The sequence below is a fragment of the Phoenix dactylifera genome, chromosome 17, assembly GCF_009389715.1.
Source record: "Phoenix dactylifera cultivar Barhee BC4 chromosome 17, palm_55x_up_171113_PBpolish2nd_filt_p, whole genome shotgun sequence".
In the NCBI taxonomy this organism is placed as follows: domain Eukaryota; kingdom Viridiplantae; phylum Streptophyta; class Magnoliopsida; order Arecales; family Arecaceae; genus Phoenix; species Phoenix dactylifera.
In genome coordinates, this window is record NC_052408.1 from 10,684,345 (window position 1) to 10,695,826 (window position 11,482).

An 11,482-nucleotide genomic window follows, 5' to 3' on the forward strand; every position below is an offset into this window, starting at 1 on the left:
AAGCCACCTTTGTGATGAATATATTAAAAAAAAAGAAAAAACTTAGACGACATTTGATACTCCTTGTGAAACAAAAGCAGATAAGCTCAGATGGCTATGTATGGATATGCTTTGCTTCCATCAGTACTGAGGTGGTGCTGGGGTGACGTACTTATATGGAGATAGCCCAGTGGAGTTTTCCACAGATTGGGAAGGGCATGCGGAAACCTGTGACCTGCATCGAATATTTTCTAATGGAAGGAGGGCTCAGTGGGGGCTGCTACGCGGGTGGGGTTCTGCTCCTTCCCCCTCCTCCTATTTTTTAACCAAAAAAAAAAGAGCAGATTATATTTTTTCATTAAGAAAAATGTCCTTGACTTTTTTTTTTTTTGGGTAAAAAAATGTCCTTGACTCCAACCACGCGGGATGGATGGGTCCCATCAATTAAAAAAAGACAAAAAAAAAGAAAGTTGGGGGCGAAGGATTGCTGTGCATGGCCTCGACCGTTTTCCTCCTTCCCCTCCCGATCTTCTTAGATGCTTCGAATAAATACTCTCCTAACTCTCCTCTCCCTTTCAACCCCCCCCCACCCCCGGTCTTGCTTTCTTCTTCGTCTTCTTACCTTTTTGATTTTTGATCCACCCTTACTCCCTTCTCCTCTCCCTCTTCCCCTCTTCCCGAGGCCCCCAAAACCCTTCTAAAACCCCCACCAAAACCCAAGAAGAAGAGAGAGAGAGAGAGGGTGCTCTGCGCCGCCGGTTCGGTAGCCATGTCGGAGATCGTGTCGGACGCATGGAAGCGCTACCTCGGGCAGCTTCAAGAACACCCTCTTAGAACGAAGGTTGGATCTTTTTCCCCCTTTCTCCATGAAGTTCGGTTTTTTTTCTTCCTCTTATTTCCTTCCGTATCTCTTTGTATCTTTGCTTCGCATTTTTTTTTAAAGGTACTTTTGGTGGTGAATTCATGGGATGGGTTTATCTGTTATTCTTCCTCTTTGTAGGCAATAACTTCTGGGGTCTTGGCGGGATGCAGCGATGCGATTGCTCAAAAAATCTCCGGGATCAAGAAGCTCCAATTGAGAAGGTTGCTTCTTGTCATGGTATGACGCTCGGATTATTTCTTTGCGATGTAAAATTTAGAAAAGTGGTTTCTTGCTGGGTTCTTGTTCGATTGCGCTTCTGTTTGGGATTTGATATTTTGTAATGGGAGATGAAGATTGGGGATTGAGCGTTTAAGATCGTCCTCACTATAACACGAATAACTTTTTAAGTAGACGCTGCTTTGCCATTGGTTTCATCTAAGGCCAAGTTCTTCCAATTGGAAGCACTTTTAGATCATATTTCTCAGCTTCCATATGGTGCACTTTCAATGTCCCTCACCCTTCATTTTGATCCAAGAAGCCGAATTCTGTTCGTCTTTGATGTATGTGCTGCATTTTTCCAAATGTTCGGAGGCCTTTTTTTAGTCTAAGGAACCTATTTCTCGTGTTTATTATTTTTAGCTTGTTAATGATATCAGAACTAGATTTCAGTTAATTTTGAATTTATGATTGCGTTGGTTTATTGGTGCAACTAACATTATGATTTTTGAAGGTGAATCATTAGATTAGCACTGAAATTTTGATATTTTATGTGGAGTCCTGTTTTCTTTGGATGTGGTGGATTAAGTTATTTTGCTTTTACTAGTTAAAGTGGTATTCAACACTTTTGGTTACGGATCTGATCAATATATAACTTGCTTTTTCCTTAACCATCAATCACCCTCTCATGATCACCGTTCGGGTCACCTGGGATGTGGCAGTCCGGGATTGGTGCCAAACACAGTGGGGTCGGTGGTATGGTAAAGGCATTCAGCACTGGGAAGCAAGATTTTAGTACTGATATCGGTCATTTATATCCTTTTAGTATTTAGATTCTGTCCTTTCTCAAGAAAAACTAACTTAACCTATGTGATCTCATCGAACAGATAATATTTGGCTTCATTTTCAGCAACAATTTGAGTAGCATTTCTTTCCACAGCCAGTGTGAAAATATTTCATTGTTGCATATGACAGAGAGCGTATTCTGTTCTAAGAAACCTAATTCTATCGATGCTTTGCAGCTCTATGGTTTTGCCTATGCAGGACCTTTTGGTCACTTTCTGCACAAGCTTATGGAGATTATTTTCAAGGGAAAGAAAGGCAAAGAGACGGTCGCTAAGAAAGTAAGTTCTAAATGTTCTAATTCTAATTAACTGGCCAGTTACACATGAAAAGTTGCAGTTGTATTTTGCATATGTAGTTGATTGTTTCCAACAATTCTTTCTTCCTTTTTTCATTTTAACACTGATCAATGTGGGCTTGTAAATGAATAAATGATCATAAGAAACATCGTCTTTACAGGTAATATTGGAACAATTGACTGCTTCACCATGGAACAACATGTTTTTTATGATGTATTATGGGCTGGTCATTGAAGGTATGGAACAATATGGGTCATTTTATGTTTAACACTCCTTCATAAGTTCCCTTGATGTTGATTCAATTGTATATGGATGCAGAGCGTCTATTACAAATAATTACACAAAAGCCATCAGAAATTGCCTTTTAATGAGATGTTTGTTTGTGCTCCTCCAGTCAACAGACGATTTTGCTACTTTTAGTTTTTTCCTTCTTAATTCGTTTTTTCTTTAGCCTTATAGATTAGATTTAGTTCTAGCAACAACAACCTCCTGTCAGCCAGCCAGCACAACAGAACCACCCTCTTCAGGAAGCAGGGGTGTTTATATATATATATATAAGAATTAGGGATAGGATACTTTGTTGAGTTCTAGCACCACTGCTCTTTTAATAAATAAATTATTTGAATGGCATGAATTCCATATCGTTGAAAATATCAAGTTAAGTTGGTGGATGGAAGGATTCTTTATGAGTATTGTGGAAGAGAAAGAATCTTCATTAGCTGGATGTCTTTCTAGGTACTTAAATGTAAAAATGATCTTTAAGAATGTATACATCCTTTGCAGAATATAGGAGAACATGTATTCCTACTTTTGTCTCTGTATCTGATACAGCCAACTACATGCAATATAATGCTAATTTACCTTTTGAAAAATGTCGGTATTTGGTTACGTTTTTTCCCCACATAGATGCAGATATACTGGATTCATCAATTGATGTTACTTTTTTTCCCTTTCTTTTTTTATGTAAAAGATGGAAGATCCATCAGAATTTAATTAAGAAATGAAAAGGTTACATCAAAAGGACTCTCCCAAGAGGCGAGGGAGAAACATTAAGGAACAGGGATGGAGGAAAGATTCGAATGGAAAGAAGAGAGGAAGAAAATTATATAACTTGGATGTAAGTTCATGATATATCTTGGATGTAAATTCCGAAATGTTAAGTTTGAATGACAAGAGACTACTGCATTTCCGATTGTAGGTCGGCACATTGGTTGAATGTAATCATGGCTGCAATTGCATTTACTTATAAGGAGTTGACTGAGTGCTGTGTTTTATTATCAAACCTTCTGAAATTTGATTGTATTGAGTATTTTGCATCTGCATTAAAAATTCTGCAACACTATTCTTGCTCCATTGGTAAATGCAGGAAGACCATTTAGTTTAGTGAGGAGCAAGGTCAGGAAGGATTATCCAACTGTTCAGTTGACCGCATGGAAGGTACTTCTTAATCTATTCAATGGAACCTTACTTGGGTTTTGACCGTGTTCACTGGATTTCTAGTGTATATTTGAACTGAATTTTATGGACTTTGTTTTGCAGTTTTGGCCTATAGTTTCTTGGGTGAACTACCAATATATGCCTCTGCAGTTCCGTGTTCTTTTCCACAGCTTCGTTGCTTCATGCTGGTCTGTCCTTCGCACTCATCTCTGGTTGCTTCATCTATAATGAATTCTCTACTTTATCCCGTTCCAATTATTATGTCACGAATAGATCAATACATAAACATGTTTGCCTGCTGCTCTACATAGCCATATCAACTGTACTTGAAAATTTATTGTTTAAGGGCATAGGTTATAAAATTCTTTTAAAAAACTGGTTTATGCGCCTGTTTTTGCATTTTATTGTTGAATGTATGCGTAGTTATTCTCTCGCTTCGCGTGTGCGCATGTGCATGTGTGTATGTGTGAGAGAGAGAGAGAGTAGGCAAAGATATATGCATGTATGTGCATGAGAGCATGTGCTTGCACATCAAGTATGTACATATATAGATAGATAGGCAGACGCATCAACAAGTAAGGCAGAATCAAGTTTCCCATATATATATATATATATATATATATATATATATATATATATATATATATATATATATATATATATATATATATATATCTGTGGTTGTAATGACATCCATGCTTTTCCCTTGTACACTGTTTATGAGTCATGGGTCGTCCTATGTCCCGGTATATCTAATCAGCAACCTGGTCGACGCAATGTGCTTGCTCTTGCAGCCATTCTTAACTGAGATATTGTCAATAGAATATGTTTATGCTTAGTGCATGCTTTGCAAATGCTGATCTTAATGTATGTGCCGCAAATTCATGATTTTAATTGTTAATGCAAAAAGGTTCTATCCAAATTGGTGTTTAAAATTCAATTTCATATACTGTTTATATTTAGTTTAATAATTGGTTTCTGACGAAGATTTGCACCTCCACAAAGAGTATTCCGCTATGTTGAAGGGCATGTGGTATTCTGAGATAAAAATAGGAGGGAAACCCTCTATATACAAACTGAAAGATAAAGAAAACATAGGGAGAAATTCAGAATTTGATTGAACACTGTTAATTCTAGGGTTTTCAGTTGTAGCTTGTAACTTCATGTGTATACAAGTGCCCCCACAATTTCTCACATGATTTCGAGCTAATAATTTTCTGATTGGATTGCATGTCAGTTCAATAGTATGTATATATATGCTGAACAATGTTGTTCTTCTGTAAAATATCAGGGCGGTGTTCCTGAATCTAAAAGCACGCTCAGTTGCTGTTAAACTGGCATAATGAGCCCGATAAGAGAATGTCATCAGTTGCTTGCTTGCTTGCTTGCTGCTTCCTCAACCTGCGTTGGTGAGAACCCTACCATTCACTGATAAGACATGTAGGCTTGCTCTCTGTCAAAAAGGAACATAAAACAGGAAAAAAAAAAAATCCGTGGTTGTTGCTGTGCTTTATAAACAATGGAAATAAGTACTTGTTCGGTTACAATGTGATCATTGTGTATTCATCTCAGCTTATAACATGCGAGCTTATATTGTCTCTATATTGCTTTGCTCTGCATTCATGCTCAAGTATATAATCACTGTCCAAAGGTCTAGAAGGTTTGTCGGCCAACCTCTTAGCTTAGGGTGTAACTTTCAAATAAACCAAATACTTCTGACAAATGGATATCTAATAAATAAGCGTGCACCAGTTTCGGAGGAGTTTGCATCGCAGATGGGACAATCCAAGCCAAACCTCCAGCCTTTCTTTGTTAACACCTCATCTGTATGAAGTTTGTTCTTTAGTGGGAGCCGAAGAAAGATTTTAGCTTTTTCCAGTGTCGCTCCCTTCCAAACTGGATTTGTAGAAAGGCCAAATAATAAATTTGTAGAATGAGCTCACCGAGAGGTGGTTTCGGTTACTTGTAAGTTTCCAAATTGGCACATTTGCAGCTTTATTCGGTCTATCTGGTTCCAACAATTCCATTAGAAGCTCAAACTCTCTTGATTCTTGAAATGATAGCGGTATTAGAAATTCCTCAAGGGACCAGAGGCACCTTGGTTTAAATGGATAAACAATGCATACTACTCTAGAAGAAAGTTTAAAAAGAGTGAGAGGAGATCGTTGGTAGAGGTCTCCCCAATTTGGACAGACATCAGCAGAGACATGAAGGTCTTTTAGAATTGTACCTCATTCCATTTGGGCAGCGGCAAAAAAAAAAAAAAAAAAAGGAAAAAGAAGCCATATTTTGGAAGGGCAACTGGTTAGGGAGCGTGCCATTTGCCTACTTATTCAATGGTCTCTTTGGAAGAGACCCCTAGCCCAAGTCATCAGTAGCCTGTTGCAGCGTTAAATCTGCGCCTGGCAAAGCTGGCTCTGAGATATAGAGTGGGTTGGGAGGTTAAACCGCCAGTTCAAGAAGGAGCCCGTCAACTTTGAAGACTTGAGGATCAGTTTCTATCAGATTTCACCAGCCCAGCTACTTTCCACTGTTTACGCTGGACGCATAGCAGCATCAGAGCCCTGTCTATGGTTGGTATACGTCTCCAACACGAACAGAGGTGAGATTCCGGGGAAGGTCTCCCTGAACACCACCTCAAGGCCTCACCGGCAGGCTAACTCGATCCTTTGCAAGGACTGAAACAAAATAACAGTCCCATAAAAGATCTGAGTATTAAGTCTCTCTTTGCAAAAACGGCAAGAGCAAGAGCAATCTTGCTCATATAATCACTTTCCAGCAACAAGTATGCAGAAAAAAGAAAAGCGAAACCACAGTTTTCTTAATTTTGATGCAAAAGTATAGAAGTTCGTTCCCATGGGCATGTCTCTGCTGTTATATGAAGTCGTCAAAACGAGCAAGCACTGCCAAGTCCTTGTCTGCAATAATGTCTCATTATTTTCTACATATTGACGTAAAGATTTCCCTGCTAGCAAATCTCTCAGAAAATCTAGTAGGTAACAGTAGGTAGGTTCATTCCCTTAGGCATGTTTCTGGTCTTATATAAAGTGGTCAAAGTGAGCAAGCACTGCAAAGGACCTATTGCAACAATGGCTCGTTTCAGAACCTTCAAGTCTATCCCTCTGGCCCTATTCCTCCTCCTCCTCCTCATCTCTTCTTCCCAGGGACAAGATAATGTAAGCTTTCATGACTCTTATAGTTTTGGTTAGAAATAGCTAGATATGATGGTTACGATGCTCGTTTGCTTGTTCTGTTTGCGTAGAAGAGCGACCGTGGGGCTCACTGCGAGTCGCTGCCCAACTGCACCATGCCATGTTGCACAGCATTCTGACCAAGGTGGTAGCACAGATGGAACATGGCGTTGGCTTCCACCGGGGTGGCCCAAGTTCGAAACGCACGGGCGTCGATTAAATTTGAGGATCGGATGCCCTATGCCTGGACGCTGCCGGTGGGAGCGCTACTAATCCACTGGTACCGAGATGGTGCTGGGGTGACGTACTCATACATGGATGATGAGCCCATGGGTTGGGGAGGGTACGCGAAAACTTGCGGCCTGCATCGAACATTCTCTGGTAGAAGGAGGGCCCAGTGGGAGCTGCTATGCGGGTGAGGTTCATCTCTCCCCCTCCCCTCCTATTTTTTTCACCGAAAAAAAAAAAAGGAATTAACAAGGCAGGTTTCTGCAGCTATTCCCGGGGAATCTATCTCAATTGCTGCTGCCCTTTGGGCATTTAGACTTGCATTTGCTGATTCATACTGTGTCCTGCACGGTATGCTAGGAATAATGTAAAATTTTACAGTAAAGAAAATCCTCCTGTTTTTAATGGACTTCGATAGCTTTCTTCTTCTTTATCATATTATTAAGTTTATATAAATCTCAACCGTATTTCGATTTGACACTGATACCATCTGCGCATCACCTAGGATACTCACCGGTGCGTCGTTGTTTACACCGCAGATTGCTGCATGGCCGCCATCAGAAAAAATAAAACATGTCGTGTATGGTATGTAAGACTATCTTGTTTGATGGCCGTCTATCTTCTACTGGTGGTCATCAAATGCTGCACAATATTCTTCGATGCCAACAGTAGTGCACCACAGAAGATACGTGCTGTTTGCTAGTGTGATCCCTTATATGTAGAGAGAGATCAACCGTTAGCTCCTTAAATTTTTGGAAACATTTTGTCTGCAGATTGGTTGGATTTGATTCACGAGGTGTAGGAATGCGACTAGACGCATGCACATCTGTTCCGGTCCGATTATGGCTGGGTTGTTGTCCTATTTCCAAATTTAAGACCATCCTATTTGATCACTATCTATCTTCTAATGGCGGTCATCAAATGCTGCACAGTATTCTTCGATGCAAACAACGCGTGTAGAGAGAGATCAACAGTTAGCTCATTGAATTTTCGGAAACATTTTGCTTGTCTGGAGATTCGTTGGATGTGATTCACGAAGTCTATGAATGCGACTAGATGCACATATGTTCCAGTATTAAGTCTCTCTTTGCAAAAACAGCAAGAGTAATCTTGCTAATACAATCACTTTCCATCAACAAGTACCTAAAAAAAGTGAAATCACATCGTTTTATTAATTTTTGATGTAAAGCATTTAAGCCTCTCAGAAAATCCAATAAGTAAAAGCATAGAGCTAGGTTCATTCCCATGGGCATGTCTCTGGTCTTATATGTTGGCAAAATGAGCAATCAGGACTTGTTGCGATAGTGGCTCATTGTTTTTTAAATTGTGATGCAAAGATTTCGTTCTTAGCAAATCTCTCAGAAAATCCACTAAAGATAAGGCTAAAATTGGATTAAATATTAGAATATTCATATCTATATTTATTTAAAATTAAATGGATACAGATATAAACTAGATGCAGAATATATAGATATAAATGCATATATAAGCTGGATGGTTAAACTTTATGACGATAGAATAACAAAATTACTAAGTGAAAGATAAATCAAGTTAATAGCATGTTAATATGATTGTTTATTTTCTTAAAAAAATTATGAGTCATATATAATAGATAGATAACCATCCGGTCCCCCCTCCTTCATACATACATACATACATACATACATACATACATATGTATGTATGAAGTCGTCGCGGTGAGCTTGCACTGCAAAGGACCTGCTACAATAATTGCTCATTTCCTTGCCTTCAAGCCCATGCCTTTGGCCCTGTTCGTCCCTGTCCTCCTCATACATACATACATACATACATATAATATATATACATACATACATACATATATATATATATATGAAGTCGTCACAGTGAGCTTGCACTGCGAAGGACCTGCTGCAATAATTGCTCATTTCCTAACCTTCAAGCCCATGCTTTTGGCCCTGTTCGTCCCTGTCCTCCTCATCTCTTCTTCACAGGCACAAGGAGGTGAGTTTTCATGACTCAAATAGTTTTGTTAGAAGTTGATAGATATGTGGATTATGATGCTATTTGGTTGTTTTGTTCTGTTTGCGTGTAGAAGAAAAGAGCGAGAGCGAGGCTCACTCTGACTGCGAGCCAATGCCAAAGTGCACCCAGCCATATTGCACGATGATCTGCACGTCCAAGAGAATTTTGAGGCCTCGTTACTAAAGCTGCAATGGGTAGCGTTGACATGTAACCCAACTCGACCCAACCTGCTTAGACCCAATCCTACCTATTTTGGAGGATCCATGAGGCCGGACCAAATTCTAAAATTAGATTCGTTCTATTTTCTGGGTTGGATCTGAATTTACTGAATTTAGACCCAACCCGACCCGAACCTAAACTATTTAAAATTTAGGTAATTTTGAATTTTCAATCTTACGACCCACCCCGATCCGAATCTGTAAAATTATTTGGGATCATGGGTTGCAGCCCGCGGGGATGCAAACAAGTTCTGTTAAGGCCCGGCCGAAGCTCTGTATTCCTGTTAAGGTACTATCCTGAATAGGGATAAGTTGGCAAGAGCTAGCTTCATTATTAGAAGTGTGAGTGGTCCAGTACTAGTAGCAGGTGGAGTTAGATTGTTTGAAACTACAGTTCCTATAGCAGAATAGCGAGCTGCATGGGAAGATATATCATGTGCAATTAAAATTTTGAAAACTTCTCGCATCATTTTGGAGTGTGATTGCTTGATAGTTATTAAGTGGTTGATTGGTTCAGCTTCTTTAGAATTCAATAGCTATCCCTTGATGCAGGATTGTTTACATATGGGTGCATCTCTTCGAAGTTTTGACGCAAGACCGTATTTTTAGAGAAGAATTAGATGGCATCATATGTTGTTGTTCATGCAGAATCTATTTTGTAGCTATTAGTATCTAATTTTCCTTCTCAATTGTTAGATTTTTTATTTTCTCATTCCCACGGTTGTATTTACTCTAAATTAGTTTAATAAATTTTTATTTAAAAAATAAAATCATCATAGAAAATTTAAATCAGTCTTTTCTTTGACCGCCATTTTATATTTAATCCTTCCTTAATTAGTATTTTATTATTTGTGTCTATTCATATTTCAGTCCATTGTTTTGCATATTTATCCCTGTTTACGTACGGCAAGATCAGGGATTAAATATAAAAGTGGCATCAAAATTAAGTTTTATATTAAAAGCTTAATCAATAGGGGCCGAAATATAATTAAAATGATAGTCAAGCCAAAGCCTGGACATTGAGTATATCCAAAGCATGAAAGATTGTAGTTCAAGTAGGAAAGTGGTGTAATTAGGGCATGCAACCGACGCCCTCCTCGAGTTCTCCAAATTTGTTCTTCTAGCTATATTCATCCTTTTCATATGTCGAAAGATGCAAGCTGATAAGATCAACCATGTTGTCGCCCCTATCTCTATCTTATAATCAACCATTTTCCTTCTGATACAGCTACTTTGTCCCCCTAATTGACCTTCCATGGTAGGTCCCTTAACTTCTTTGTTCTATGGATTTCTTTTAATTTTGATATCCTTGATGTAAGGATTGCATTTCTTCAATTAATAATTAATGGGCTGCCCCATTTTTTACACAAAAATGGATATTTATATTTTAGATCAATGCGGCACAGAAGACTACATCAAAACAATATAAACTTCATATTCTAGAAATATATACTTTTTTTAACACCTCCATGATAAAATACCACAAAGGATTACACGACAGTTTCTACAGCTATACTGGGGGTATTGATTCGATATACTGCTGCACGTTGCCCTAGTCTTACCAATCTTCTTTTTTTTTTTAATCCTGAATTATCAATAAGGATGCAATTTTATTAACATAATAAAACTTACATCTCTCTACCCCTTTCTCTCCTTTGTTATTTTGATTTGTGTATATATTATAGCAAAAAAATACTATAGGTACTCAAAAATTTAACTCAAAAAACAGTCGTTGGTTTGTTGTATTCTCATTGCTCCCTTTGAATTTGCATTATGAATTGTCTTACATAATGAAGCAATAAGAATGATTGAAGACGGTCGAGTGAATTTCTTGAGTTATTTTTTTGAGTTATAATGTGGCATTGCCCACATTATAATGCTCTTTTTTTTTTTCTCCTGAAAGGCTGTTGGAGTATCATTTCCTCGGTGATACATCACCCAAGACCTAAAGTCTCCATGGGCGTTTGTGAAAAATGGCATGAGGGAAATAAATTTTGATCAGCAGATATTGATTGGATAAACAAGTAAACGTGGGCATTGAAATATGGAAGTGTCTTCATGTATATTCTTTTTCTAAAAGGAATGAAAGGTTGTAAAACCAACAACCATCGATGAAGGTGTACGAAATACAAATCAAGATCAGCTTCACGGGCCGGAAGACATTAATAAGATCAGAAGGAAACAGGGGAATAGAGGAGGGCAGGG

At 38.5% G+C, this 11,482-nt stretch overlaps 1 protein-coding gene across 1 annotated transcript; it reads left to right on the forward strand.

The window, feature by feature from the left end:
• The first annotated feature begins 492 nt into the window (after positions 1-492).
• Positions 493-5,238, forward strand: LOC103711830 (peroxisomal membrane protein PMP22-like). Its single transcript, XM_008798122.4, has 7 exons — positions 493-820; positions 980-1,078; positions 2,080-2,181; positions 2,360-2,435; positions 3,566-3,636; positions 3,739-3,824; positions 4,928-5,238. Exons 1-7 carry the CDS (start codon positions 749-751, stop codon positions 4,977-4,979), a joined length of 558 nt encoding a protein of 185 aa, XP_008796344.1. The 5' UTR covers positions 493-748; the 3' UTR covers positions 4,980-5,238.
• Positions 5,239-11,482: the final 6,244 nt, after the last annotated feature.

What these genes read in the sequence shown, in the direction of transcription:
- LOC103711830 (XM_008798122.4), top strand. Translation starts at nt 749, where the DNA reads ATGTCGGAGATCGTGTCGGACGCATGGAAGCGCTACCTCGGGCAGCTT. An exon ending in AACACCCTCTTAGAACGAAG is followed by an intron (nt 821 to 979) that starts GTTGGATCTTTT and finishes TCCTCTTTGTAG; the next exon opens with GCAATAACTTCTGGGGTCTT. An exon ending in AAGAGACGGTCGCTAAGAAA is followed by an intron (nt 2,182 to 2,359) that starts GTAAGTTCTAAA and finishes TCGTCTTTACAG; the next exon opens with GTAATATTGGAACAATTGAC.